This window comes from Zonotrichia albicollis, chromosome 1 (assembly GCF_047830755.1).
Source record: "Zonotrichia albicollis isolate bZonAlb1 chromosome 1, bZonAlb1.hap1, whole genome shotgun sequence".
In the NCBI taxonomy this organism is placed as follows: domain Eukaryota; kingdom Metazoa; phylum Chordata; class Aves; order Passeriformes; family Passerellidae; genus Zonotrichia; species Zonotrichia albicollis.
Genome location: NC_133819.1, coordinates 79,859,253 through 79,886,855, shown reverse-complemented (window position 1 = coordinate 79,886,855; position 27,603 = coordinate 79,859,253). Strand labels below are relative to the sequence as shown.

The 27,603-nt window shown below is 41.9% G+C and overlaps 2 protein-coding genes across 3 annotated transcripts in view; both read right to left on the bottom strand.

Moving 5' to 3' along the window:
* Positions 1-6,984: 6,984 nt before the first annotated feature.
* ZNF622 (zinc finger protein 622) lies at positions 6,985-15,306 on the bottom strand. The gene is made up of 8 exons (XM_074545484.1): positions 15,163-15,306; positions 14,701-14,900; positions 12,403-13,011; positions 10,695-10,952; positions 9,829-9,991; positions 8,911-9,023; positions 7,914-8,057; positions 6,985-7,329 (listed from the first exon to the last, which is right to left on the bottom strand). Exons 3-8 carry the CDS (start codon positions 13,007-13,009, stop codon positions 7,202-7,204), a joined length of 1,413 nt encoding a protein of 470 aa, XP_074401585.1. The 5' UTR covers positions 13,010-13,011; positions 14,701-14,900; positions 15,163-15,306; the 3' UTR covers positions 6,985-7,201.
* A 1,447-nt stretch (positions 15,307-16,753) lies between these two features.
* RETREG1 (reticulophagy regulator 1) overlaps positions 16,754-27,603 on the bottom strand; it is a 65,409-nt gene continuing 54,559 nt past the window's right edge. For both annotated transcript variants that reach the window (XM_005484301.4, XM_005484302.3), the window contains 4 exons: positions 26,974-27,111; positions 25,083-25,147; positions 23,834-23,960; positions 16,754-20,971 (listed from right to left, as the gene is read on the bottom strand). In XM_005484301.4, the coding sequence (XP_005484358.2) occupies positions 20,460-20,971; positions 23,834-23,960; positions 25,083-25,147; positions 26,974-27,111 (842 nt within the window). In that variant the 3' untranslated portion in view covers positions 16,754-20,459. The remainder of the gene's footprint in view (positions 20,972-23,833; positions 23,961-25,082; positions 25,148-26,973; positions 27,112-27,603) is intronic.

Below are 27,603 nucleotides of genomic sequence, written 5' to 3'. Positions count from 1 at the left end.
GGCTGATGTAAAGGAACAAAGCACGGATTTGGGGCTACTCTACTGAGCCCTGTGAGCTCCCAGCCAGCTTGAGATGACTCAGGAACAAGAGGAACAGCAGCAGAACAAGGACAGAGTGCAAGGGTATCTAACCATGGAAAGAACAGGTGGATTTCCAAATGATTCAATGCTTTGTGACCTTCTGAGTCTGGGAGATCTCGCAGCTGGGACATGATAAATGCTCAAGGTGGGCTGACTGCAGTTTCTGGCACTGGTTCCTGACCCTGAGTAACTTCAGAGTGCACGTACAGCTTTGGCTGTAATCCTGCCCAAAGTACCTCAGCTATTCTTAATGGCTGTGCTGGGATTGCTTCCTGGAGCCATGCCACAGTACAGAAAAAAATGGATGATTCATGGGGCCAAAAGACCAAGTCATTTAATATAAAACTTCAAAGGCATCTGGCTGATTTCTATATTTAGCTGCTGAGTAATGAGAATTTGAACAGCTGGCCTATTAATTAAGAAGAGGGCACCCTCCTGCAAGCACTTAAACCTTTAAGTCAGTCCTGGTCAGCTGTCTGAAAGGCATCTGCCTTCAGGAGAGGACTCTCTGCTTCAGATTACAACTCAAGGCAAGTGCCCAGACCTGGGGGAAGGCAAGATGTTGCATTAGATCCTGCTGATTAATTCCTGATAGCTCCTTGCTAGAGAACTGTGTGGGCACAGCAGAGCCACCTAATCCTCTCTGTGCTCTGTAAATGGCTGTGAAACTGTGCCATGACTGTACTGCTCCTCCCTTCCTCTATAAAAGGCCATTTTTCTGTCAGGAACTGTGTTGCAGGAAGAACCACGATGGCTTTAGGTGGAAAAGAGTCAAGGACAAACCTGAGCACAATGTGTTCTCTCATGTAGCTATGTTAGGCATAGCAGAGTTCAACAGATAAGGAAGGAAACCAAGACAGACTCTATGATGAATTATGGGGCTTCTACTGACACCTGTTGGCAAAACTCACAAATATCCAAGGGTGATGGACACAGCTCCACAGCTCACAGGTCACTCTTCCCTTCTCTGTGGGACAATGAACCTTCCACTGGCAGGAAAGCAGAGGCAACTGCATGTCCTGTACTGAAGATGAAGAAAGGCAATACCATTTACCAGTCCTTTACTTGGATGTGGGGTCAATTATTAGAGCAAAAATAAGTCTGGGTTTATTGTTGGCCTATGGACATTTTAAGGTAATATCAGTTGGTAATTCTTAGCACTTAGTGGGAAAAACCCCTTGAAACATTCTTCATTTTGAAATGCCATATTTTGACAGCCTGCACAGTATAGTTTAGTTAAAACACGGTAACTTGAATGGCAGGATCTACTGAAACACCTTGATTGCAAGGAATTAAGTAAACTAGGTATGACTGCTCCTGTGAAAGATGTCAGAAAATATCTGGATTTCGGAAAACTTCAGTGATTTTATGAAGATTTTCAGTGCATATATCATGAACACACACACAGTTGCCCTACCTGTTAAGGCATTAGTGTTAGTGCAGCAGAACAGGGAAAGACCAAATGCAGATCTTGCCTAGGAAAGCCAGGCTGCTTTCATGTCTGTAAAGTGCAGCAATTCAAGGGTGGAAAGCTACCCAAGCCAGAGAAAGAGAAGCCAACGTATCTGTAGATGACTGTATAAACCTTGCAAACCATTAACAGGCATTGGCAGGGGTAGGAAATGTGAAATTGTTTTTGCATGGGGGGATTTGGTTGAGGTGCAGCAATGCAAGGCAAATTAGCCCTGAGGTTTACAAGCATGCCCTCTTTCCTAGCTTAAAAAAACCACAAATAGCAGAGGAAGCTGAGGCAGAGACAGCACACTCCAGCTTCAGCTGGTGTTGAGGGCTGCACCTCCATGTGCTGCAGAGGCCAAAGGCTCTGGAGCACTGCAGCCCATTGACACAGGGAGAAGGCTCAGGGAGTCTCCTTCCACCTCAGCTTGCTGGAAAATATCACCAGAGCTGGGTAACAGGTTATCCTGCTGCACTGCTCTTACACATCTGAAGTCCTTGGTTTACCCATTTGTTGCAGAAATGCAACTTCTGTTGGTCTTGTGACCATTCACTGAGCCACTCAGTTTTGTAAACTTCTCTCTGGGTCCTCCTGGCATGCTTTAAATATTAAAGTTCTCATTGAGCTGGCGGCATAAACAATAAAGTGTTCCAAGGAGAAATGTATCTTGCTACAAATTTCATTTTATAAAACATCAGGTTCTTTGTGGCCTCGAGCTCATTCAAAATGTAAAGATTTTCCTTTTCCCCTTCTGTAATCAATAGCATTTGCTGCTGCTAAGTATGTTATTTGGCTTATTGATTGCCAGTCATTCCTACCCAGACCTGTTTCCTGAAGATCCTTCAAGAAAGGAATATTAAGATATGAGGTTACCTGATGTGAACATGCAGTTCCTCCGAGTCCTGGTACACATTCCCTTTTGCCCACATGATGCAGGAGGAGCAAGCCTCTTACTTCCCCATGAAAGGTTATGGAATTGATCACTGTAAATTGCTGACAAATATTGAGTATATAAATAGAGTAAAGTAAAAAACAAAGAAGATTCCAAGACAACAAATATAAGGAATAACAATAAATATGTCTCAGTGTTAGACAGCTCTTTTCTTTGCATCAGAGAACTGTATGAAGACATACATGCTTGGCAATGTTATTATTAAAAAACCTGCTAACAGATCACATTTTGCTTTGGGGAAGAGTCATCTAACTTTACACTGGGAAGAACTTTCAGAGTGATTGTGATTCCCTTCCTGCCCAGCTAGAATTTATCGCTCTGCCTTTTAGTCTGGTACACTAGATGTGCAGAAATCCCTAACACAAAACCAGTTACAGGTGTCCTGTCACCACTTCTACAGCTCCTGAAATGCCTGGCTGCTGCATCTTACACAGTTTGGAATGCAGTGGGAGACAACAGAAATTTCCTTTGGGTCGGAAGTGCCTTTAGATGGTCATTTAAAATATCCAAGCTCTGCCAGCTGCTGAGGATTTGATGATAATCTGGTGACTGCTATTCTGCAACTGCAGCAAGGTAGACTGTTGGATTAAAGCAATTAAGCATTAAGACTCAAGGAGTTAAAGATGTATTTTTAATTTTCAGTCTCACGTGTCCTAAAGATTATTTATAACTTCCATCCATTGTGGTCATGATAGTACAAACCCACTTGAGCCCCTGCAGGGCAGGGTCCCACCAGCAGCACTGAGCTGATAACGTGGAGGATGACCAAAGCCCTGAGCAGATGAAGCCCATTAGCACAGGATGCTTCAGTTTCAATAGATCAAAAGTAACTCTTAAGAGCTGCAGTGGAGAATCTCCCGGAGATGCCCCCCCAGCATCAGCTGTCAGCTGTCCAGCACCTTTACATGTCAGGCCCTTGCCCTGAAGAAACCAATCAGGGATCAGTAGTGGACTCCTGAAGGGGCTGCTTACTTAAAATACTTGTTGACTTGCACCTTCAGCATAATTAGCTGCAAATGTGTTCCATTTCTGAGTCTCCTGTGTCTCTGCCACACTACATCCATATGCCTCTCTCTCATTCCTAGCCCCTTCCTTCCAGATCACAGGTACATGCTTTTCCCTCTAATAACATTTGGTTGTTGTTAGGTAACTAAAGTGTACAAAACAGAAGAACTACTTCCAAAAGGAGATGTCAGATGTACAGATGTGCTCCACCAGCTTCACCAGTTCTTTCATGCTGCTGCTTCATTCTGCAGAGTCAGATACAGCACTGGGATCACTTCAATATCCAGCTGTTAATGGATGGACAGGCAGGAAGAACCCCATCCTTGTTCAAAATGAGCTACCTTTGCTATGCTTCTTACCCAGCCTTTCCTACAGTGAAAGCACCACTTTAGATGGGGTGATCCGCTCTGGGAAGAGCATGCACACTGAATTACACTCGTGCCAGGAAATTCTTGCTCCAGAGTACCCACTGTACACTGACACAGTCTCAAATCTACTCATTGTAGGAGCCAGAAAATGCAAGGTTAAAGGAGGGGAGCACAAGTGCAAGGCTGGATCATAGCTGGAAACACAGCTCCCTGGTAGGAATAAATGTAATTTGGAATTCTCTTAGGAAACAAAAAATTGCCCTCAGCTATCCTTTGTACAGGGAGGTAAAAGACTAAACACTGAGAAGTGTGTTTAATAAAAATACTCTCAAATACTTGGACACAGGTGGAATTATCTACAAGTTGTGCAGACTGTAGCATTGCTGCTGACGATCCCCATGAACTTGCTCCAGCCATCCTGTGCCAGCAATTCTCTCCCAGGACCTACATAAAGATATTAATAGCAATTCATCTCACAGAAGCCTGGTGCTAATCTTGACTCATGGTAGTGGTGAGCGTTGCAGTCTCACCCTACCTCTGCACTGCATGAATGCACTCTTATTCGGCTTTATTTATTTTCATAGTAAACACAATTCCGGGAAAAGCTTTCCTACGCCCTCTGCTGGTTTTCCAAGACAGCCATTTTCACCAGGGTACTACAACTCTTCCTGTAAAGCACCAGTAGGTTCCCATACCGGTCTTCCGTTTTCTTCTGACTAAACTGCAGCAAGATGTATAGGACAGAATCACAGGTGCAAATTATACCAATTACTTCCTCCTGCTTCCCTGTGATCTGCAAAATGACCACCAATTTTCATAATTACTTACCAGTATTTTTTCTGAACTAGAACATTCAGGAAATTCAGGCAATCCCCATCTCCTCATAAAGAGCAGGCTTCCTTGAGCAAGTCTGCACAGGGAACAGGAGCTGCCTTTGGTTCCCTTTCATGGTGAGGAGAGTGGCAAACTCCATGCACCTTCAACCTAAACCTTATGGCTGCAAATTTGTCAGTGGATCAATGATCTCCTTGTACTTCTGCCTTCACTGCCAAGCCTCCTTAAACTCTAAACCACTAAGACTGAAGCATTTGTACTAGGCTATTCCCAAAACTCCTTCAGAATAAGTCTTTATTGTAAGTTTTGTATATTCCATGATTGATTGTTTACCAAAAGCTCAAGACTGCGTACTGCTCTGATTCTCACTGGTGACTTATTCTGGTATTCTGCAGGTTTCAATACCCAGGTTAGTAAGCCTTAAGCCTTCTACTTCTGTATTTTTGTGTATTTATCTATAAAGACAATCTAATTTACCCATAGACCTAAGACCCTTTGATAGTAATTCTCCAAAGAAAAAGACACGACCACCTGCCAATGGCTAGATGGTGGGACCTGTCAAATACAAGCAGGGTATATCCTCAGTGCCAGAAATCCATACCATAAGCACAGGCTGGGCCAGGTTATGACTGTAATAAGGGATATGGTGTCTGACGATTCACACAGCTTGAGTCACGTAGCTGAGACCAGGTGCCTTACCTCTGACTTTGAGAGTGAATAACCCAGAGTGAAACCTCTACAGATCCAGCTAGGCATATACAATGGCAGCAACTCTATCTTGCCAGGAAAAAGGAGGTACTCAATAATCAATCCAACTTTAGTTTAAGGTTTTGCATGTGAACACAGCCTTTCTCGAAAATTCTCTCCGCTTCAGTTTTCTTTTCACTCTAATCTAATCCTTTCTAAATGTATTAGTCAGTTTACTCACTAAATGTTGTGCAAATCTGTAGCCTCCATTACTGCTCAAGCCCTTTGTTCTCAGTAAATGCAGGAACAGCAAAAAAAACTTCCAAGGCAGTAGAACTTTCACTAAAGAAACAAAAACCACAAATAAGCAAAACATCACAGACAAATCCACTAAACTAAGACCCCCACACAGCATGCACCTCCACTATGAAATTATCACTTTCCTAAGAGTCCCGTTAATACACTGCTGTCTCAGAAGAGCTGACATGATGATGGAGCTGCTTCTTCAGAGCTTACCTCTTAGGGAGACTAGAGAAAAACTTTAAGTCAAAATACAGCATTAACAGATAAATGTCTCTCTGCTATTCTCAGTGACATCACGCACACAACACTCACAAGAAAGAAAGAGTTTATCAAAACCACACAGTGAAAGCCACTCTTTGGGAACCCAGAGCAATCCTAAATGCAGAAGTGAGACCTGGCTGTAGCCAGCTGCCTTCCCAATGAACAGAGAGGCAAGGAAACAGCCATGTTCCTGTGGCACACACTCAAGAGTCCAGCACACTACAGCTCAGGGCATCAGGAGCCAGCCCATGGCTTTGAAGGTGCCAGCCTCCCTTAAATGAAGGTCAGCACTGGTAAAGTCATGGACACATTTAACATCTCCACCAGCAGGACCAAGGCAGCACTGCTGCCTCAGCTCTAACACGCAGGTTTTCTCTGCACCAGTCTGCAACAGTTCCCATGCTTAAGTGGGAGAGCCTACCTGTTCCACTCAATACATGTCTTGGGTCACTGCATGACGATAACCAAACACCAGTACTGAGTGGGAACAACAAACACTGTCATCCACAGTATCTTCAGAGTTTCAAGCAGGAAATGCAAAATTTTGATTGACGTTCATCTGAATGTTAGGATAATTTTGAGCAGTTTTCAAGAAATGAAAATTGATTACATTCAATATAAAACAACTATGCTGCAGATTATTAATCCAGCGCTGAGCTGGAGCATTAGGCAGGTACAGTCAGCTTCTGAGGACAGCATTAATCCTGGAGTTATGTTTTCCATCAGTGCATTTCTTCAAACAATTATTACTTAACCTTCCATGAAACTTTGCTCTCAAATTTTCACCTCAACAGTGCCAGCCAGAACTCCAAAATGCCCAGCTAATATGTCTGGCACAACAACTGAAAACATTTCAGTACACTCCATCTTAAGCATTTAGATCTAGGAGCTCCTCTTGGCTTCACCCAGTTAGTAGCATTGGAAACTGAAGATATTCAGACAAATGACAATGTCAACTGCCCCCCAGACATGAACTGCACAAAGATGGGCAGCAAGACTATGCATGTACCTTCAGTCATAGCCATGACTACTCTGCCTCATGTTCCACTGAAGATATTTTATTTATAAGTTAAGCCCACCATTATTTCAGAAGAGACAAGTTCTCTGCCATTTTCCTTTTTACAGAAGAAGACACACCAGCAAACACACCAGCATTTGACAGGTACCGAGTCCCATTTTAATAGGAGAATATACAACCCAGAAACCATTAAATCCCCCTTCCCATAACCAGCTGTAGGCAGTTCTCTTTGGAACTCAGAATCTGACTTGCATCCGGAAATGCATCTGCTTTGTAGCATTGTTACTCATTCCTGTCTTGAGCATCCATTTTGCCTTCATCCTCTGCAGGTACTGCATGTCACGCTGCTGGGCAGAGATGGCCCCTGCAGGGAGAGGGAAGGAAGAGAGATGGATCAATGTCTGCCACCTTACTTACAACCTGTATGCAGACCAGCTAACCTGCCCATGTGCTTCAGCAGTTACCTACAGGCTTTCCTGCCCATACTGGTACATTTCTTTCCACTTTTGTCTGGGGAAAGCCCAGTTCCCTCTACAAATACCCGTGACTGTGATTAAGGCCAAAGGTTGTTTTGCATTCCAAATGTGATTCTTGTATTTCAAAAGTGGATATAGACCACAACTCTGCTCCCCAACTGGAAAAGCATTCTGTCAAAGCATGACTTATATTATTAAATTGCAAAAGTAGTGACTTGGACAGGCAGAAACCAAGAAATCTCAGAAGTCACCAAGCATCACAAAGACTGGAATGAAAAGCTTGCACAGAAGCTGCACTGGAGTTCAGAAACAAACTTCCTGTATCTGCTTGGATGTCAGGAATTAAAATGACCCGAGTGCAAGACAAACTACTGCATAAAGCCCATGTGTAAAGCAAAGTCAGCCTCTGGAACTGTGGAGTGATGCCCTCCCAGAGCCTCCTGCTCTGCAAAGCCCTCCCATGGTCACTCACCGGCCTGCCCTGTCCAGCCCAAGGCTCGGTACTGCTGCAGCACCCAGCCCACGGCTTTCTTGTTCTTCGCCACGGCCACGTCTCGTGTCACACCAAAGCGCTGCCGGTAGTACCTCATCAGGGAACGGTGACCCACCCTGGCACCTGCTCACAGGAGGGGTGTGCATCATGAAACGGCTTCTGAAACGGAGTACTCACACCTTGTGAGAACTATAGAAAACCCCTCTGCTGAGAAATGCTCTTAAAGGGCCCAAATCTTAAAAAATTTAGGATTATTAGGGAACTCAACATAGTTACTGTATGAGCTGCTTGAAGAAAAAACACATAATGTACTGCTATTCAAGAGGGCATTAGCTCAGATAATAAACATGCAATTATCAGAAAAGAAAATCTTAATTAGTGGAATGAGCAGACAGGCAATGCTGTTCCAAGTAAACCGACTTGAAAGTGAAGCCACTTGCTGACATTCAGGAAAACTTGTGTAACTGAAGAGTTGGCAGCACTTTTCAGAATTAAAGGGCTTGGGTCCCCACATACAAAACCACCAAACAAAAAATAAAAGTGAGAGTGTCAAATGCTGAACTAGAGAAAGGCTATTTAACAATTCAATTTACTGAACTAGTTTACTGAATTAGGTGGGAGCTGGCTCTACAAAAAGCTCCTATACTAGATAAGCTAAGTTATAGCCTCTCCAAGCTGCACTCAAACAAATATGGAAACTCTTGTTGGAGTAAACCATGAGAGTCACATGATAATGAAGACATAAAATGGGCAAAGCAACCCACTGTTCCAGTCCAATAACCATCAGTGCTGAAGAAGCTGAACTACTTGAAAATGAAAAAAATGGAAGGTGAGGAAATAACCCCAAAGACACTTAAATACTAAATTACCTTCTCCCCTCCCAGAGGAAAACACAACAGTGGCCTGTGCTGCAGGTACTGGAGGCAGATATGGGAAGTGCAGAGAAAGTAAGCTGAGACACAAACCCTGTGCCTACCTGATGGAAGGATCAGCTCCATGGTGTCATCATCATAATCCAACTCCTTCTCTGCCGAGTGCTTTCCAAGAACCTCCACATCTTTCCCATCCTCGTGATCAGGATAACTGCTCCTGTGGAAGAGCAGCAATACATGGTTTAAACACGGGGAGCAGCCACAACTATCCAGACCCACTCGACAGAAGAACCATGATGCACAGCTACAGCAAGGCACAAACATTGCCATGTTTCACCTGCCTTGGTCTGAGAGTTCCTGACAGCAGAACTTGGCCCTGAACACAGCCTGGAGACAAGGAAGCCTCTTCCTCCACCCTGTTCTGCAGCTCAGCACAGCTCTGCTGCTGCACACCTAACAGTGACTTACGGTGAAAAGCTACCCCAGTGCAGGTCACCAGCTCTGCACAGATGCTGAAGGAGTGCTCTCAGAAGCTCCCTGTGTCACCATAATATGAGGTATTTCTGACCAAAATGAACACATCCTAGGATTAGTTGCAGGAAGTTCAACAAGAGGCCTCTAAATCACAGCAGTCTTGTTCAACTCCAGCAACACAATGAAACTTATGTGAGAAACCCACAGTAGGTCTTAAGTCCACAATCTGTTTAAAAGGTGGTGGGAAAGACAGTTATGACCTTTTATGGCCTTTGCTGGTGCACTGAAACCTCAATTCAGTAACAGCAAACATACAAAACAGAATTCAAAATGTACTTTGACGTAGGACTGGTAATTATGGTCACAGAAGAAGACAACCAATCTTGTTGTTGCCATTACCTAAAACAGTGGGGAACCAACAATGCAAAATAAATATTGGAACCTGAAACACCATCAAATTTTAAGAATTAATAATAGTTTCTAATGTAATATTTAACGGTTCTTTTGTCTGCCCCACTTGTGTCCCACTCAAAGACAAATGACTTCACCTAAAATCATAGAAATCTGCAAATTCCAGGGCAGCATCTCCATCTGTGAAGAGTTTGCAGTGGCTTTTATCATTCATGTGAGCCTGGACCGCTTCTGTAGAGTAGAAGGATTTCCCCTTCTCATTGCACCAGATGCAGATTTTCCCAACGCCGACTTTCTCTCCTGCAGAAAACATTGGCACTTCTAATGGTCTGAACAAAATCTCTCTAGTCAGTAATTAACACTTGTGTGACAAAGCCTTCCCAGCTTGCAGGCAGAGACACTTAAGAGGAGCCTCAAGCCCTTAATTTCCAGGACAGCCCTGCTGTTCCTAGGCCTTGACCATATGGCCCCACCAGGGACAAGTCTGGCCATTTAAAGATTTCTTGTGACAAGGTATGGGTCATTCAGCATCCTCAATAACAAACTTCACACTTCCTCCAACATGTTCTCTATCCAATACTCCAAAATTATTTTACTCTCATCATTATTTTTAGACTTGAAGGATGATACAGTTTTTCCTTTTATCTGTCTCACAAGCATTGTAAACCAAAGAGACAAATACTTGTGACTCACTGGTAGGACAAGACAGTTCATATGCACACTTTAGCAACAGAATTCTGTCCCAAATTTCACGTTATCTGAACAACTTTCTCAACATCAGGAAACTACAAGAGATCTGCAGGGTACATGACCATGTTTGCTCATCCAAGTTTTCTCTCATTCTCCTTGGAAAGCCTGTGGTTCTGCTCATGTTCAAAATACTCAGACAAAAAAAATAAAAAAGCAACCCAAACCAAAACATTTGGTGTCATATCCAAACAAAAATAAGTACTATCAGAATATAACTATCCTGACAAAAAGATTAGAGAGCACTCAGTCATACCAAGATACTTGATTAGTCCTCGGAGATCCACAAGGTACTCTATGTCTGGAATGAAGAAGCTGTGGATTTTTGTCATATGCGCCACATTTTTTGTGAGAGATCTTGAGTGATGGGAACAGAACAAGCAGTCTGTGACTGGTATGGCCCCAACAGCAGGAATGCTTTCAGCCTCCGCCTGCTGTTCCTCTTCTTCTTCTTCCACACTTTTCATCTCTTCGTCAGAGGCAATGTCTTCACCAGAATCCATATCTTCCCAGTCTTTTAAAGGAAGTTTAAAAAAAAGTATTTATTTTATACTTTTCCCAAGCAAAGTAAGTCCCAAATAAGTTAGAAAAAGCCATCATAGAACACATTGCATTTTTTTGTTCTTACAGCTAAGTGCAACACAGTCACTTCCAGGTGTAAGAGTTTACCAATGCCAGTAAAATACATTTCTTTTTAAGATGCACAGCAAAGCACAAGGTCACTTATTAAAACCACTGGCAGATCTGATACCTTCCCCCCTCCATTTTCTCAACTATTAACTTTACTGCTGTTTCTAGGCCTTAAATTTAATTCACCACAGTGCAAGAACACAAGCATGGCTCATTGAAAACAAGACAACTCTGGTGACAAAGGAAAATACTCACTTCCAGCAGTGAGGAAAACACACTCCTGTTCACACACTTAAAAGATCAGTTAACATCCAGAAACCTACTAAGATTTTCACAATACAATCTATGAACAACACATTAACATCAGACAGGAGCAAGCTGGCTTCTTCTTTAGGTGTTACACTGTATGTTCAGAGGTAAATGTTTCTTCTCATGTAGAAGAGATTCACTGAACTGCAACTGAAATTTCAAGAGCACAAAACTGCTGTACCAGACACAGTAACGTGACACAGGGGTTTCAGAAGCTGAAATGAAGTTCCACCTCATTCATACCTGTCCCCTTACAACAGCTCAATCATCCCATTCAACTGCTCCAATAGATGTGTTTGGAGCTGCACTGTCAACTACAGCACTGAAAGCATCCAGGTTAAAAAGGACTCCTTTCTGGAAATTCTGAAGCTCTGCTCTTTTCAGCTGTCTGCTTTCCAGGCTGACCTCCAACACAGAGCTGTATTCACAGGAAAAGGCCACTGGGGTGGCAACTCTTAAACCCATTTTAACACAGACATCAAAATGCTCAGAGGTGACGTTACACAATCAGGTTAAAGAGCAAATTACAAATTTTCACCTCTGGTCTCAGTGGGCAGGGGGAAACAAAACCAACTATAGTCCCACCTCCCTTCAACAGATCAGGAAATGAGTTGGGACAATAGCAAATCATCATAACTGGATTTCTCTTAATTTACTTTTTCAGAAGCAGTTTTAGGGTAACCTGTTACATTAGCTTTCTTTAAAGGAAAATTCCTTTGACATTTTATGTGGGAATGGTGCTCTATTACATAGATATACTAGTGACTATTTATACTCAATTTTTACATGCATTAGTGTCTGGCTGTAAGTTGAACAGCTGGCAGTCCAGACACTGGCACAGAGTCCTTGACTGCAAACATGGGCCAACTTCAACTCCTTTGTTAAACTGAAAATTTGAGCAAGAGCAAGATCTTTTGCGATGGAAAATGCAGCACTGCTAGAGAAGTAGGAGGAAGCTTTTGCTCAAACCATAGCTTTGAACAAATATCCCAAGCTATTTTCTGTCAGTGTGTTTACTGCCTTACCTTCCTCATTATCCCCTTCTTCCTCTGCCTGTTGCTTGGCCAGCTTCCTTGCTTGCTGTTCAAACCACTGCAGCCGTGGAGGAATTTCTGGTCGTTCTCTGCTCTGGGACAAGCTGGCGCTTTCCCTGGACACTGGAGAGCCACTTGCATTACTGGGAGGTACAGGGGTCTTCTTTGGAGATGAGGATGGCTGGGCTCTGATGGCCTGCTGAATAGCTGTGTTCATTTCATCCTTGTTCACACTCTCTGGGGCCAGCCCCTTTTCCAGATTCTTCTCATTTAATATTTTCACCTTCTTGCTGACAGCTTGCACAGCTTTCTTCTCCAGCTCCAGGTGCTTCTTGGACTTGAGGTGATTCTCATAGGCATTGAAGGTGGAGAACCTCTTGCTGCACACAGTGCAGTAAGTGGCAGTGATTTTGTTCTGCTCCTCTGCTACTGCCCTCTGTGCCAGGACTCTCTCCTGGAAATTCTCAGCAGTGACAGGAGGCATGTCAGCAACTTTACGCTTCAAGTTGTACCTGTGCCAGTCAGTTTTGTAATGGGCACGCTGAATGTCACCATCCTTGAAAGCCACACGGCAAGTGATGCAAGTGTAGGTGGCCATTACTAGAAAATGGCAAAAAAAAAATAATTATGTTTTAAAAATTAAGTAACAGACACAAAAAAGCCCCAACACCTTCATCCTGACAACCTTCTCCTAGGGGCAGTGTTACACACACAGTTCTTGCACAGAATTAAATTTACTAAACATCAGCATCAGCAATGAGTGCAGTATTCATGGGCAGCAGCAAGAGAGGAAACTTATAAATAAAAGACTTTGAGTTTACTTGTAGCACAACAGCAGCTGAGCATCCCAGCTCTGGATGCAGAACCCTGCTATGCCTGTTGGGACTGGGAGGCATGAGAGGGCCCCCAGTCACAGCAACAGTATTTCAGAAGGTCCATGCTTTTCACTGAAGATCAGTGACTGGAGGTTCTGAACAAGCTCATCTTCTGCCAACTGTAAGACTTTGGGGAGACCAGTGAATCCTCAGAAACAAAGGGGAAAAGGGAAAACCTGCTTACACACCTATTTTGTACATTCCACAGCCTTAATAAATGGCAAAGAAAAAAAAAGTTATTGCCTTGAAAAATAAAGCCTTCTTAGCTACTTTGGAGCAGTGTGTGGAGTGCTGACAACATGTTACCCTGCAGAGCTGTTCATCTGGAGATGCAGTCAGTCATGCTAGATCTAGCACTTGAAACCACTAACCAACCCTGGTCTCCTTCACTTCCCACCATCCAGCCAACCCATGTTACTAGGGCTGGGACAGGACAACTGCAGAGCAGTGACCTCCCACTCATGCTGTCCTTTCCAAATCCATACATTTCCTTCCTTCTCAGTGCTTAACAAAACTTTGATTTCTTTTTTTTAAACAAAGTTGATGGAATCTCTTGAATGCTCCAAAAGCAAAGAGCAAAAAAATGTGTCATCTGGTGATCACAGAAAGGACCCTCATTGTTTAACTGATTTAGAAAAACTATGGCTAAATCTGGAGAAAAAAAACCCATCAGGATGAGGGAGTCTGAAAGCAGGGAGAGGAAGAGCAGCCCCTCTGTGAAGCTACTAACGGGAGAAGCAGTGGTAGAAGTCAAAACACATGTTATGAAATGATCATTCCCTGGAACCACTGGGATCCTTATTTATTATTGTTTGTGCTATCTACAGTGTGGTAATGACAGGGGGGATGTAGCAAATGAAGGCCATATCATCTGGAGTACTATAAGCATCTACTCAGTATAACAGAAGCTTTTCTTTTTGTGTTTCAGAGAAAAACTCTGCCCACAGAGAGATCCACTGAGTATTCCCTGAGGCGTTCCCAGGCACCTGCAGCGCTCCCTGCCCTTCTCCCCACCCAGGCACCAACCTTTGCCATAAATCACTGACTCAGAGCCACACACACTGACTCAGAGCCACGCTGGCTGTTAGTGACACGCTGTTTGCAGCGAGGCAGAACACTGTTCTGGCCCAGGACGGACAGACAGAAGCTACACTGTACATTACCACGGGGGCATTTAAAACACCCAGCCTCCTCCCGCTCCAACCCACCCAAAATAAAGCAGCTCAGAAGAAGAGGTTTGTAACTAAGAGAAGCTATAGCCATAAACCTTCACCTCTGACACACACATGGAGACGCGTTTACAACACAAACTGCACAAAACAGAGAAATCCCGTGTAGTTACACAGCACCTTCCCACAACCCGCTCGCATTTCCCTCCCGTTTTAAGCCCCAGGACCGAAGCCCCGGGTCCTACCTTGTGTGGGGCGCAGGAAAACCAAACCCTGGGCACTCGCAGCTCAGCCGAGCCCTTCCCGACAAACCGCGATCTCCCCTGAGGCTCCTGAGTACGGCTGATCTTCAGCTGCCTTCGGCGGGAATTAAACTGAGCCCGTGTCCCTGACCCTGGCACACGGCCGGCGTTTATTGCACGGACAACAAAAATTCGGGCAAAACCTATAAATAAATAAATAATAATAAAATATAAACCCAAAAACCAAAAAACTCCCAAGAGATAAGGCGAGGCGCAGGCGGCAGCCGGAAGCCACCAGGCCAGGCGTGGAGCAGGCCGGGCATCCAAGGGAGCGCATCCGGCTCGGCCGGGCCACGCCGCCTGCCCCCTACCCCCGCTATCCCCGCTGGCTCGGGCCAGGCTGGGCCGAGCCGATCCATCCAATTCCATCCCGTCCCTCCCGTCCCCCATTCCCGGGACACGCACCTGCGGCCGGCGGAGCGGGCGGTGCCGGGCGCGGGGAGGGGCGCGCGGGCAGGAAGCGGCCGCGCGGCGTCCGGCGGGAGCGGCCGCGCGCGCCCCCTGGCGGCCGGAGGGCGCGGGGCACGGGCGGCGCCCGGAAGGGACCCGGCGGGAGCGGCGGGAGCGGCGCCTCACGGGCCGTGCCCGCCCGGGTGTGGCTGTGTTCGCCTTCGGTTGTGTGAAAAATGCATGTATTTTGTGATTGGCTTTTCGCAAATTTTAAAATGAATATTATATGTGTTGTGTTAGAAAGTAATGCTGTATTCATTCTCTTAAGTACTATGTTAAATATAGCTTTAGGTTATAAAAACTGTTAAAATAGAAACTATGCTATGTAGGATTTTTTTTTAAAGAAGGGACTTGCAGCAAGATAGTAGCCACAGGACAACTAAATCTTTCAGAGAAAAAGAATTTATTGCTCTCTTATCAGAAGAAACTAACTTCTTCCCGCCTCGAAGGCACTGTCAGGATTCAGAGGAAGAAGCTGACCATGACCAGACAGAATCCTGTGTTTGAATGGAATTTATGTATCATGTATGAGGTGTATGAATATGCAACAGCCTATTGTTTTTAAGGGTTAATCCTTTGTTAACAGGTGTCCTTTTTTGGGCTCATGCTGCCCAGAAAAAGGTACCTGGACATCCGTAACTCTTTGTATTTGTTGTCTCATATTGTCCTAAATGAATTTGTCCAAATTATTATTATTCTAATTGTATTACTATTTTTATAACCATTTTACTATTAATAAACGTTTAAAATTTTAAAAACTAGTGATTGGCATTTTTCACAGGTTGGTTGGGTTTGGTTTGGGTTTGCTTCTTTTTGTTTGTTTGTTTGATTGTTTTCACGGAATTGGTTATGTCGTAAAAGATGTCTCCGATCATGGAGTCCAAGCTATGGCCAAACAGCGCCGTGTCAACTAATGTCACTCTTGCGCCGAGAATGACACAGGAACAGGCGGGAGGCAGTATTGTAGAAAGAGCAAAAGGAAAGCTTCATTCACGAGAACTGCACGGTTTTTATAGTGTGATACAATAGATTCTATTTGATTGGCTAACTAACAAAAACATCTTCCTCATACACCGTCCTTGAGAAGAACAGAACGACAAAATAGAAAAACACCACCTGCAGATTGTTTATACTTAACAAGTTATCATATCCTTACAACTCCCCAAGAATTCTCACAAGCTGTTGTGAAAAACACTGGCCATTTCTCTCTCTCCCATGGCATCCACAAACTAGACCATGGCACTAAGTGCCATGCCCAGTCCTTCCTGAAACACCTCCAGGGACAGTGACTCCAGCACTCCCTGGGCAGCCCATCCCAGTACCTTATCACCCTTTCCGTGAAGAAATTCTTCCCGATGTCCAACCTAAACCTCCCCGGTTGCAGCTTACGACTGTCTTTTGCCCTGTCACTGGGTACCTGGGGGAAGAGGCCGAGCCCCAGCTGGCCAGAACCTCCTTTCATGTAGTTGTAGAGAGTGATAAGGTCACCCCGTTTGTTGTCATAGGGTTTATTTCCATTTCTTGGAGCAAAGACACAATGAGATGATTTAAGATAAAAACTAACACATATTTATTAAAACAATCAATATAATAGTTCCATGTTTACAAAACAGTGATCAGGCAGGTAAAGTGCTGCAGAATACTTAAATACGGACATTTTGTAATTCTCCAGTTTCTGGTTGCCCAGGTGGGGGTTACTCACAGACTGCGACGCCGCTCATGTGCTGAGAACAGACGTAGAGACTACAGGGATTTATTTGTTCAGAAGGCTGGGACAGCCTGGAAAAAGTGCAGAACGAACACAGAACAAGTAGAACGAGTATCTCTTCAGATCCTGTTACTTTGGGTTACAATTACTTAACCTCTTCTGCATAGAATAGTATTTTTTTTCCACTAACAAACAGAAGAATGGTCAGTAGGTGTGTGGTACGTATGCATGGAAACCCCGTGTGCTGGGAACGGGTGGTTTTGCACTGGATTTGACACACCAAAGGCCACCAATCTGATGGTGATCCTGTCACTCATGTACTGACACAAGGAGAAATTTTCTGAGTACAAAAGAGTGACCTGCATCCCTGCCCTGACATATGTCCTTTTCTTAAATCAGGATGCGTGAAGAAGCCACTGCAAGGCACAGGAGGGTGAGCCCTTTGCTGCCAGGTATGAGCACACACACACACAACACAAGCAGCACCGATCCCAGGGCAGGATCACACACTCTTACCCCATGGCACTGGCTCACACTGTGCCCTCTATGCTGCCTGTGTGCCTTTTGACTGGAAATCACAGGCAAGGAAGCTTTCCATGGAAAAACTGTATGTTTCAAAGCTATGTATTGCCCCCTTGCCTGTCTTCCTGCCCAGGCATTCCATTTGAAGGATGGGAAGGTGACAACAGTGCTCGGTAGGAAAGATGCTGTAGACCATTGTGACAGGCATTTTTGAGGAATTGCTATTTCTTGGCTGCTGCTATAATACAGCCAAATGTAGTTTTCTCAAGGGATTTCCAGCTGAGGGCAGTGTGGAGAGGATCCACAAAGGAGAGAAACATTTTCTTTGTGTTTTGCTGGTGGACTGCTGGGAGTGGAATGTATTGTGTCCACGCAAATGTTTCTTGCATGTGGTTGTGTGGAAGGGAAGAGATAATTTTTTGCAGAAAATTAGACATCTTTTTACTATCTGAGGAAGAATATTCAATGTTACAGAATTACATCCTTCCCATTACACAGTATTTAGGGGCTTGAATGTAATTGACTATCATGACAGCAGAAAAAAATTCTGAAGACTCTCAGATAAGCAACTACGTCTCTAACTTTAATTATTTACTTGTTCAAGTTTTGGTTGGTTTTTTCTTTCTGAAAAAAAAGAATGAGAGTCTTACTGGAGAAAAATCAGTGTATTTACCTATGTTGAAACCAGAAAATGGGTAATTTACAAAAAGTCTGAGAAACTCCTCCAACTGCTTTTCTTTCTGATCTAATCTATTATTCTAGAAGAGTGCCCCTGTGTTACATACTTTCATAACCACAAGTATTTTCCATAAAACAACAATAAAGTGCACACTGTTACAATGCCACCATTGACAGCCAGCTAGCCTGTCCTGCCAATCTGCTCCAGAAAAGCCTGTGAAGCACTGCTCCCTCCCTGCCACCTCTCCTGTCCCACAGCCTGTTTCCCCTTCTGGCACCAGTAGCCCTGGACAAGGGAGCACACAGTTGTTTGGACATCCTACAAAGCTTCATCAGCAACTTGGATTTGTACTCTTTTAACTCTACAGATTGTCCTAAACGTGTGGCAAGGAAATGAGGCTTTTAAGTCATCTGAAAACTTTTTAAACTCACTGATTTTCCAACAAAAGCTTTTTTTAATTTTGGTTGGATATTTAATATTTTTTTTAATTTGTTTTTTCCAAATGAAAAGAACAACCTAGTGAAAGCTAAAGAAGAAACTTAGCAACTAATGCTGTAGAAGTGATGTGGGCCACGTTTTCTGATGATTTCCAGAAACTCAGGTGTTGAAATGTTGTAATTTGAAAGCTGTGTCTTGTGGGATCTATATCCAGCATCCACTTATTTCATCATGTATTTGATAATGAAGGCACAGGCTTACCCTTGCACTGGTAAAGGACAGCAAACACAGTCAATTTGCATTACTGACACAAAAAGCACAAGCAACAATAAAGCTAGTGTTAAAACATCTCGGCATCCTTCCTTTTGCTGTACTCTTTTTGGCCATCTGCCTATTCTTCCACCTCAAAAGGGAAAAAACATAGAAAATGAAGTTAATGTCAAACACAGGTTCACCTACACATTTATGTTAGTGGAAGATTTTTATCATCTGTTGCTGTACTTTTTGAGGGTCCTAGATGACAGTATTTACCTCTTCAAATGCCAGCAAATGGAAATTTACTTGAGTAATAGTAGCAGCTGACATGGTCCCTCAACTTTGCTAATGGTTTACATCACATTAAAAAAACTAGCTTTATTTCTTCCTATTTCTTGGATTACTATTGCTTGGTATTGCAATGCAGTTTTGTCACAGGTGAACAAAAAAGCCCTAGAAAAATAAGTTATCTGTTTGAGATCCCATGCCACTCACTCAGCATGTGTGGACTTTAAACTGGCAAATAATTTAAACAAGTTCTTTTTTTGTTTTAAATTACATGCCAAGAAGAAGATTCTGAGTGTCTTCTCTAGCAACTGACCTCACCAAATGCTTCTAAGTATATTAAAATCATCACCTTGCAACACAACTTTTGTTGCAAATGGAAGCAGCTATCATGAAAAAAAAAAAACCAAACCAAAACCTATAGAATCTCAAATTAAGGAAGTGGCACCTAAAAAGCCTTTTTGCTTTTTTTTTTTTTAATCTCTAATCTCTACTCCAAACAATAACTACCCTCACCTGCTCCCAAACAGGTTATTCAGTTTACGCAATATAAACTTATAAACATAAAGATTCATTGGCTGACTTCACATGGGCAATACTGCCAAGGACTAGACTCCATCAAGGAACACAGCAGGTGGTCAGTCATATAACATGCCACTTTACAACTCTACAAGCCTATAACAGCAAAAAACTTGGAAATGCATCACCACATCCAAAATAATTCAAAGGTTTTAAGTATGAAATCTAGGGGGTTTTATAGTGTTGCACACATAATTCAACTTGAGTTGTGCCAGTTCACGTGTTTCATATACAGTAGGTGCACTACACATAATGCTAACTGCAGGGATCCATACTTTTTGGTAGGATTGAAGGAGGTGAGATGCAGTTAATCTCACTGCAGCCCTCTGATAGCGTGCCCTCACAATACGAGTCATTAATTGTATTACATGATTGGAAAACCGAAGTAAATAAACTGCTGATACTGGAAATTTGGCTCAGGACCCCAAAACAGATGGTTGGCAAAAAGGTAAAAGAAACCTCTCCCCCCAACTATTTTGAACAACTGACTTCCACCACGCATCTGCAACCAAACAGTGGATAGAGAATTCATTTCCATGCTATTACATTGAGGTATAACTACCAGAAACATTAAACTATCAGTATTAGCTGATACTTATCCAGTTAATTCACTTTGCATAAGGGAAATTATTACAACACATCTAAAGGGATAGTTAAAGCTTACAGCTCAGAATTTTCTTCTTTTTTTTCTCTTTTTTTTTTTGTTTGTTTTGTAGTATTTGATGGTATTTTTTTTTGTGTGTTTTATGTTTAGTTTCTTCTGTGTTACCAGCCGTAACTTCAAGGTTAATGACTTCCAAGCAGATTTGAAAGGAAGCCTGAAGACTTTTTCTTTTCCTGGGATTCTGTTTCTTGACCTTGTGAAAGTCCCAATTCTTTCTCAATCTGCTCTAGCTCAGACTGGTCAAGCAGTTCAAAATCATCAGCTTCCTCTGTGTCTGTCTCCTCGCTCAAGCTGGGCGCTGCCTGTGAGGGAGCTTGCTGTAGGGACTGCAGCTGGTCTTTGATGGCAGCAGACACCGCAGCCGTGATGACATCACCAGCAATTCCACTCATTAAATTAAAGGTTTGGTCACTGGTCAACGGCAAGGACAGCCCTGCAGTGGATGGTCTCTCTTTACTCTGTCTGGAAGCGTGATCCACCTTGACATCAGTTTGCTCTTTCCTTCGTTTTTGCTGGGTGGGCAAACCGATGCTGGAGTCATCGTCATCGTTTGTGCCGGCACCGTTTTCTAAAGAGGGAAACTCTAAAAGATCTCGAGCGAAAGCTTCTTCATGATCACTAGGTCGGTCAAAATCTATTACAGGGTTAACAGAGAAAACAGTGTTAGCATTCCCAAAAGGTTTCCCAAAAAGGCAGCCACATGTAACAATGAGAGTAGCAAGTGTTCCTCTGAATACATTTACTAATTCCTGCTCCAGTAGTTCTCTGCTGGAAGGAGATTTGTGTGACATCTAAAACAAAATAGTTTTGAGGTCATAATTCTAGTGCCACAAATCCGCTGGTATCAACCTAACTATTTGAACAAAGTAACTTTTAAGCTAACTTTTTTAGGTATGTATCTGTTATGAAACAACACATACAAATCCTCAGCAGAGCTATTTCGAAATATACAAACCACATGAAGTCCTAAAATTTATTTATCTTCACAATATATACAAGCTACAAATATGTAAACATGTAAGGATGTATTACAAACTTTTAATATGCATATGGAGTAATAAAAAGAATGTTTATCTGTTTAAAGAAAAAAGATATAAAACCAATGTAAGGACTAATTTCTTTTTCCTTTATTGGTCAATGCTTGTATTAAAAAGGAAACAGAAAATGGAAACTCTACAGATGATCAGAATTGTTTCATGTTGTCAAGAGAATAAAAAGAAAGATGTAATCAACATTAGATTTTAATGGCTGCATTAATGCATGGCACAATATTTGTTATTAGGAATGTGTAAAACATACCATGGAATACATGGCCTGTGGAAGAGGCCTAAATCAACACAAGTGAATACTTTCATCAAATATTTGAATGAGAAGGTAAAAAGCTTGAACTTACTTTCTATGAAAACAAGCAATAGAAGCTTGTTGTAGGAGTATTCATAAGGGTTAAGGAAATAAATTCTGAAAATTACTAATACATCATTTTCTCCATATTTTTTAGGAAAGACAGGCTGGGAAGGTGAGGAGGAAGGGTTGTACTGCCTGCAGAGTGGTGGCTTGAATGCACAGAGCTTTGACAGGAGATCAGCCAGTCCTTGGATGCATCCCATTACGTCTTGCACTTCTGTGTGTCCCATTTGCTGAAATGCTCCATGGAGAAGAAGAGCTGATGTTATTTTTCACTTAGCAAGGCTATGAATAGAGTTTCCCACATGATCCTTACAGCCAAGCTGGTGAGCAAACAGGGTAAGGGAACTGTAAGGTGGGTGGAAAAGTGGCCAGACTGCTGGGGTCAAAGGCTTCATCAGTGCCACAAGGTGCAGCTGGAGGCTGGTTACTCGTGTCTGTCACGGGGACTGGAACCAGCACTGTTCAAGGGTTTTATTAATGACTTGGGTGACGGGCTGGAGTGCACTCTGCAAGTTCATGGGCAGAAAGGAATTGCTGTGGGACAGGTGTATTTGATATTCTGGAGGTCAGGATGCCTTAAGAGGGACCTCAACAGGCTGGAGAAAGGAACAGGCTGAAAAGGAACATCGTGACATTCAGCAAAACCAAATGTGAAGTCTTGTACCTAGGATGGAATACCCTGTGCAGCAGGACAGGCCAAGGGCAACAAGAAAAGCAGCTTTCCAGAAAAAGATCTGCGGGCAGCAGGTCAGTGGTATGCCCTTGCAGCAAGGAAGGCCGACCACACACTGAGCCATAGTAGCAAAATTGAAGGCAGAAAGTCAGTGGAAGGGATTTTCCTCCTCTATTCAGCACCTGAGAGTACCCACTGAAGTACTTTCCCTGGTTTTGACCTCTCCAGTCCTAGACAGACAATGGCATACAGGACTGAGCCCCCTGGAAGGCCAGCATGATTATTTAGGGGGCTAGAGAAAGGATGTATGTAGATGCTGAGAGAATGGGCCGTGTTTGGCCCAAGAGAAGGTGGCAAAGAGGGATCAGTTTAATGGGAAGGTAGAGAGAAGATGGGCCTGACTCTTCTAGAAAGTGCACAGTGAAAGGATCAGAGTAAATTAACACAAACTGGAACATGGGAAATTTTGACTCAGTGTAAGAAAAAAACTTCTTCATCATGAGGGTAAGCAAATATTGAAAAAGGCTTTCCAGGAAGTTGCTGAATCTCTGCCACTACAGATGTTCAGAATTCAAGTGGTCACAGCCCTGAGAAACTTCATAAAGCTTTAATGAAGAGCTTTGAACCTGCTTTAGATAGGAAGATAGATGAGATGAATGACAATTGCTTTTTACAACTTACAGTTCTGTTCTCATACAATGCTATTTACAACTTGAAATGTTAGGAAAATAACTGAAATTATTAATTTGGCCTGTAGTATCATCTTGCTTGTCATTTACAGGGAGCTTTTCCTAGGAGAAATGCATGATGAGAAGAACAACAGATCCCCAGGTCAGATAACACCAAACTACTGCTGTTATTAATCTTTATTCCAGCAAAGTGTTTACTGATAAAAAGTAAGAATTTTTTTCCCGTCAAGATCAAGCCAAATGCTTGAGAATCTTTTCCTAGTCTAAGTCTTCATAGGCTCATTGCTGGCTGTCTTCATGTCTAGTAGTAAAACCTGATAATACTTTCTTTAATTGGCTGTTTAACAAGTCAGTATATTCATTGTTCCTTTCTCAGCTTTTATTCGCTTAGCTTACCCACAAAGGCATTGGCAGTAATTGTAAAAGGTTTACTTACTTGAAAGGTTTGGTAGAAGAGAGTGCTACATCTAGCACTTATTGAATGTGTTGGTTTTACCCAGTGCTACTTATTTATTTAGACACTTGCTGATGTATTTTAACATTTTTAAGATGAGGACAGTTCTTACACAAGATGTATCCAAAACTACACAAAACACTAAGACTAACCTTAAATTAGTTTCAGAGAGAAAAGTAACAACCCCAAAACCTGTCCTCAAATTGTCTAATAATTTTGAGGTAACCTGCACATCTGGAGTCCAGTGATGATATAGATGAAGCTGTTACATACCGTCAGACGTGTCTGTCTGTGGAGAATACCCCTCAGATAAGTTAAAGGTCCCATTATCGGTCCAGGATACTTCTGAGACATCTGTGTCAGACACTGACAGCTCTTTGGCAACTATTGCAGGACTAACCTACACAGAAAACAGTCCCACACATGGCATTACTATATTTTAAAAAGATCACACTGCAGAAAGCCAATGCTTAGAGACTGGAAAAAAACCCTCTTGTATGTCATAGCAAAATAAATCACCGCCTATTTAAGCCTTAATTGAAGAAACATGAAAATACTATACAATGCTTAGAAGTGAAACATCCCTCTTTGTAATAACTAAAGGCCATATTATACTAAAGAAGCATAGAAAATTCCAGTTACTGCAATAAAAGCAAAATGAGCCAGCAAATACAAAATGTGCATAATGTAACAAAATGAGTAAACTTGGACCAGAAAAAACAGCCCAATATCTATAAGACCATCAAAAATTAGCTGAACAAAAAATCTATTATCCGTTACCAGTTTATTGAATAATATTTAATTATGTCAGATACAAATGTTTATCCCATAGGATAATTTTTTCCCAACACAAAATAACCTCCAAAGCAATCCCTGTCAAAGTCAGGCTTTACAGACTACTGATCAAATACTACATAATAATTCCTATTAAGATGATTTTTAAAATACCAACTGGTATTCTGATTATAACAGAAAAACCTTTGCCATACAGTCATTTAGAATACTAGAAGAAAAATAAGAAATTTGAGTGTTCTCATACATATCTAGAAAGATTTTATATACCTATTTGCACCATCATTGAAAATTATTAGACAAGTGATTACAAAAATATTTGACAAATTACATAGAACCACTACAGTTTCCTATTAATGTTTCTCTTTTGTATTTTAATTTGATAAAAATCAACTGCAATTTCTGTGTTGGAAATAAAAGTAACCACCTTTGCTTTTAAATATTAACACAATCATTCTACAGCCAATACAAAATAAACACATTCTTAGCTCAGTAGGCCAATGACACCATTACCTTGAAGGCCAGGAGTCAGAAATGCAGTAGGTTGGTTAGTATAAGGCTAAAGGTGGAGACTATGAATCACTTCTAAAGCACACTGCTTAGTTCAGGAACACAGCCTCCTGGGGAGGGCAAAGTCTTCCACAGGAGAACACAGACAGCAATCTAAATAGCCTCCCATTATCTATACAGATTTTAAAAGCAAGACAGGGCTGACTGAAAAAAAAGTCACCTTAGGACACAGAGCTGATATGTCTAATTCACTGTCATCTTCTGTGGCTTTTGTTTTTGCTGTTTCTGAAAGAAAAAAATATATTTTTTATTCTACTCATGACAATGGATTTCCAGGTTCAGTGTGTGTTCTCTGTCTCACAGCTTGTGTACACTCTAAACTCTCCACCTGCTGACACAGTGCACCATTTATGTGCTATGCTACCAGGGAAACAAGCCTGACTGAGAGACTGGCTGCTTATCAAAATACAGCAACCATAGTGGGAGAAAGAATGCTATTCTGAATGCATTCCAGTAGATCTATTTACCTGCACTTCCTTCAGGAGTCTCTGTTGCTCACTAGAAAGTCATCTGCCCTGGCAAACAGATATCTCTTTTTTAGACTACGCTGCTGGTAAAATGCACAGGTGTAACAGGTTGTTAGAACAGGCTGTGTAGTTATCCCACCACATTTCTTTTACATGAGAACATGCAATTTGCTTGATAATTGCATGTAATCTTCATCTACAAACCCCTTCTTCTACCAGCACTCAGCTACCCTGCATTCACAGTCGTATGCAAATATGCATACAAAGCATCCTCTAAAGTCTGGTAGAATGTTGCTCTTTACAGATAAGCAGAGATACAAACTTTGCCTCCTCTGTCTGAGAATCTTTTAAACCAGTATAAAATGAAAAACACAGCCAAAGTGCCCTTGGTTGCCTTCTCCTGCGACTTGCTCTTTCCTCTCTTGTGCCAACACAAGGTTTGTGAGCGCATGTGGTGAACCCAAGAAGCAAAGCAAGGTAGGGAACTTGTCAGTGTTAAATTAAACTGGAGGATGAAATGCAGGAAAGAACACATATACCCTCAACCATTTTCCCAGTGCTGGCTTATGAAGTTTATTAAACTATAGTCTGATCTTTATCTCTGCCAGTTTCACTTAAAAACTGAAAGGTAGAATAATGCATGAAAGAAAATTTCCAATGCATTATTCCTTATTTTCAGTTACTATCACATTAAAATGTAAGAGAAGGGGAAAAGACACATGGAGGTTCTCCTTGGGTCTAAGAACAGCACATTGTATAATGAATTGTAAAATGGTTACAAGAAATGCATGTTTTAAAGTAGATATTAAGTCTACTGATGTAGCACTAATTTAAAAGGGTAGAATACCTGCAAGTAGTGTGACTACACTGCAAAGGTTTAATTACCAAAACTGGAGCATGCAGAAGAAACAAACTAACATTGTTCATATACAGATTTTCCTTGAAATAGCTTTATTGCTTAAAATCTAAAAGTTTCCAGTATTAGAAAGATATTGGGTGAGATAGGCAAGATTTTGTTTAAAATTGATTCCTCTCCTTTCCACATAGAAATTTGGATTAATTTGTAGCTGCTATCCTGTGGCAATTCTTATATGCTTTTGGAATATTTGGAGAAGAAAACAATTATTTTTTTGCTGGAAGGAGTGAAACCAAGGCAGATTTAGATACAGGAACAGAGTTTTGTTTCTTACTGAAAATTCTGTTGTGTACTTATTTTGAGACTCTTGAGTGACTCTCTCTACTGGGAAAGTTTGCCTTATCTGAAGAGAGATAAGCATTGCAAGCTTACAGCAAGTTTTTTTTTTTTTCCTGAAAACTTATAAGCAGTACATCTAATCACATACAAAGAGCTTGCCTTGTTTCTTTCCACGAAGTAATAATTTCTTTATTATCAAACCCAGACATTTGACATACATTGTCGCTCCTTATAAAGCTAATAAGAGTAGCCAGTTTCAAAGCATGAAATATCTCTACAGCTGACTTCTCAGGACAAACCAAACTTTCTGCAAGGTGAATGAAATGCTCTGCATACAGAAACACAATAATATTATATAATAATATATGGGACTATAATTAACTACTCACCAGATCTCTCTTTTTTCTTCTGATTGATATATTCCACTATTCCAAAATCTACTTTCATCAGAACAGACTTTATTTTGCTGCACAGTTTCTGTCCAAATTCATTGCACTTAAGGAAGGGACATAAAAAGGCACACAATACTGTGATAAAAATGAAGACAGAAAAAAAAATGGTATTGAAATATTGCTGTACAATAAGCTACTAAAAAAATTTAAACAATGCCTTTGCATAAGATAACTACTAACTTTACATAACACACAGTTTTACATAAAAATGCATTGTGGAATGCCCATGTCAGACACTTTCAAGTTAAAATCCAGTTTTGAGAAGCCATTCCTACTCATCACAGAAAACGCCATTATACTCATACCAACTCACATATTTTTGACTAGCAGTAAGACACAATTTATGGTCATTATAACATCTATCATTACCTTAACTTAGTCTGATTTTGGTATCTCGACTTTGACAGAAGTGACTATGTAACATTGTGCCAGAATCACACTGAAAACACTTGTAAGCTGACTTCTGAATGACAAAAAACTGCAAACAAATTCTTTCTTCTATCTAACCTAAATTGACCCTCCTTCAGTTTAAAACCATCACCTCTTGTGCTATTGCAGCAGGCACTG

What these genes read in the sequence shown, in the direction of transcription:
- ZNF622 (XM_074545484.1), bottom strand. Translation starts at nt 13,009, where the DNA reads ATGGCCACCTACACTTGCATCACTTGCCGTGTGGCTTTCAAGGATGGT. An exon ending in AGAAGGGGATAATGAGGAAG is followed by an intron (nt 10,953 to 12,402) that starts GTAAGGCAGTAA and finishes TTCCTTTAAAAG; the next exon opens with ACTGGGAAGATATGGATTCT. An exon ending in GCAGATTTCTATGATTTTAG is followed by an intron (nt 9,024 to 9,828) that starts GTGAAGTCATTT and finishes GCTCTTCCACAG; the next exon opens with GAGCAGTTATCCTGATCACG.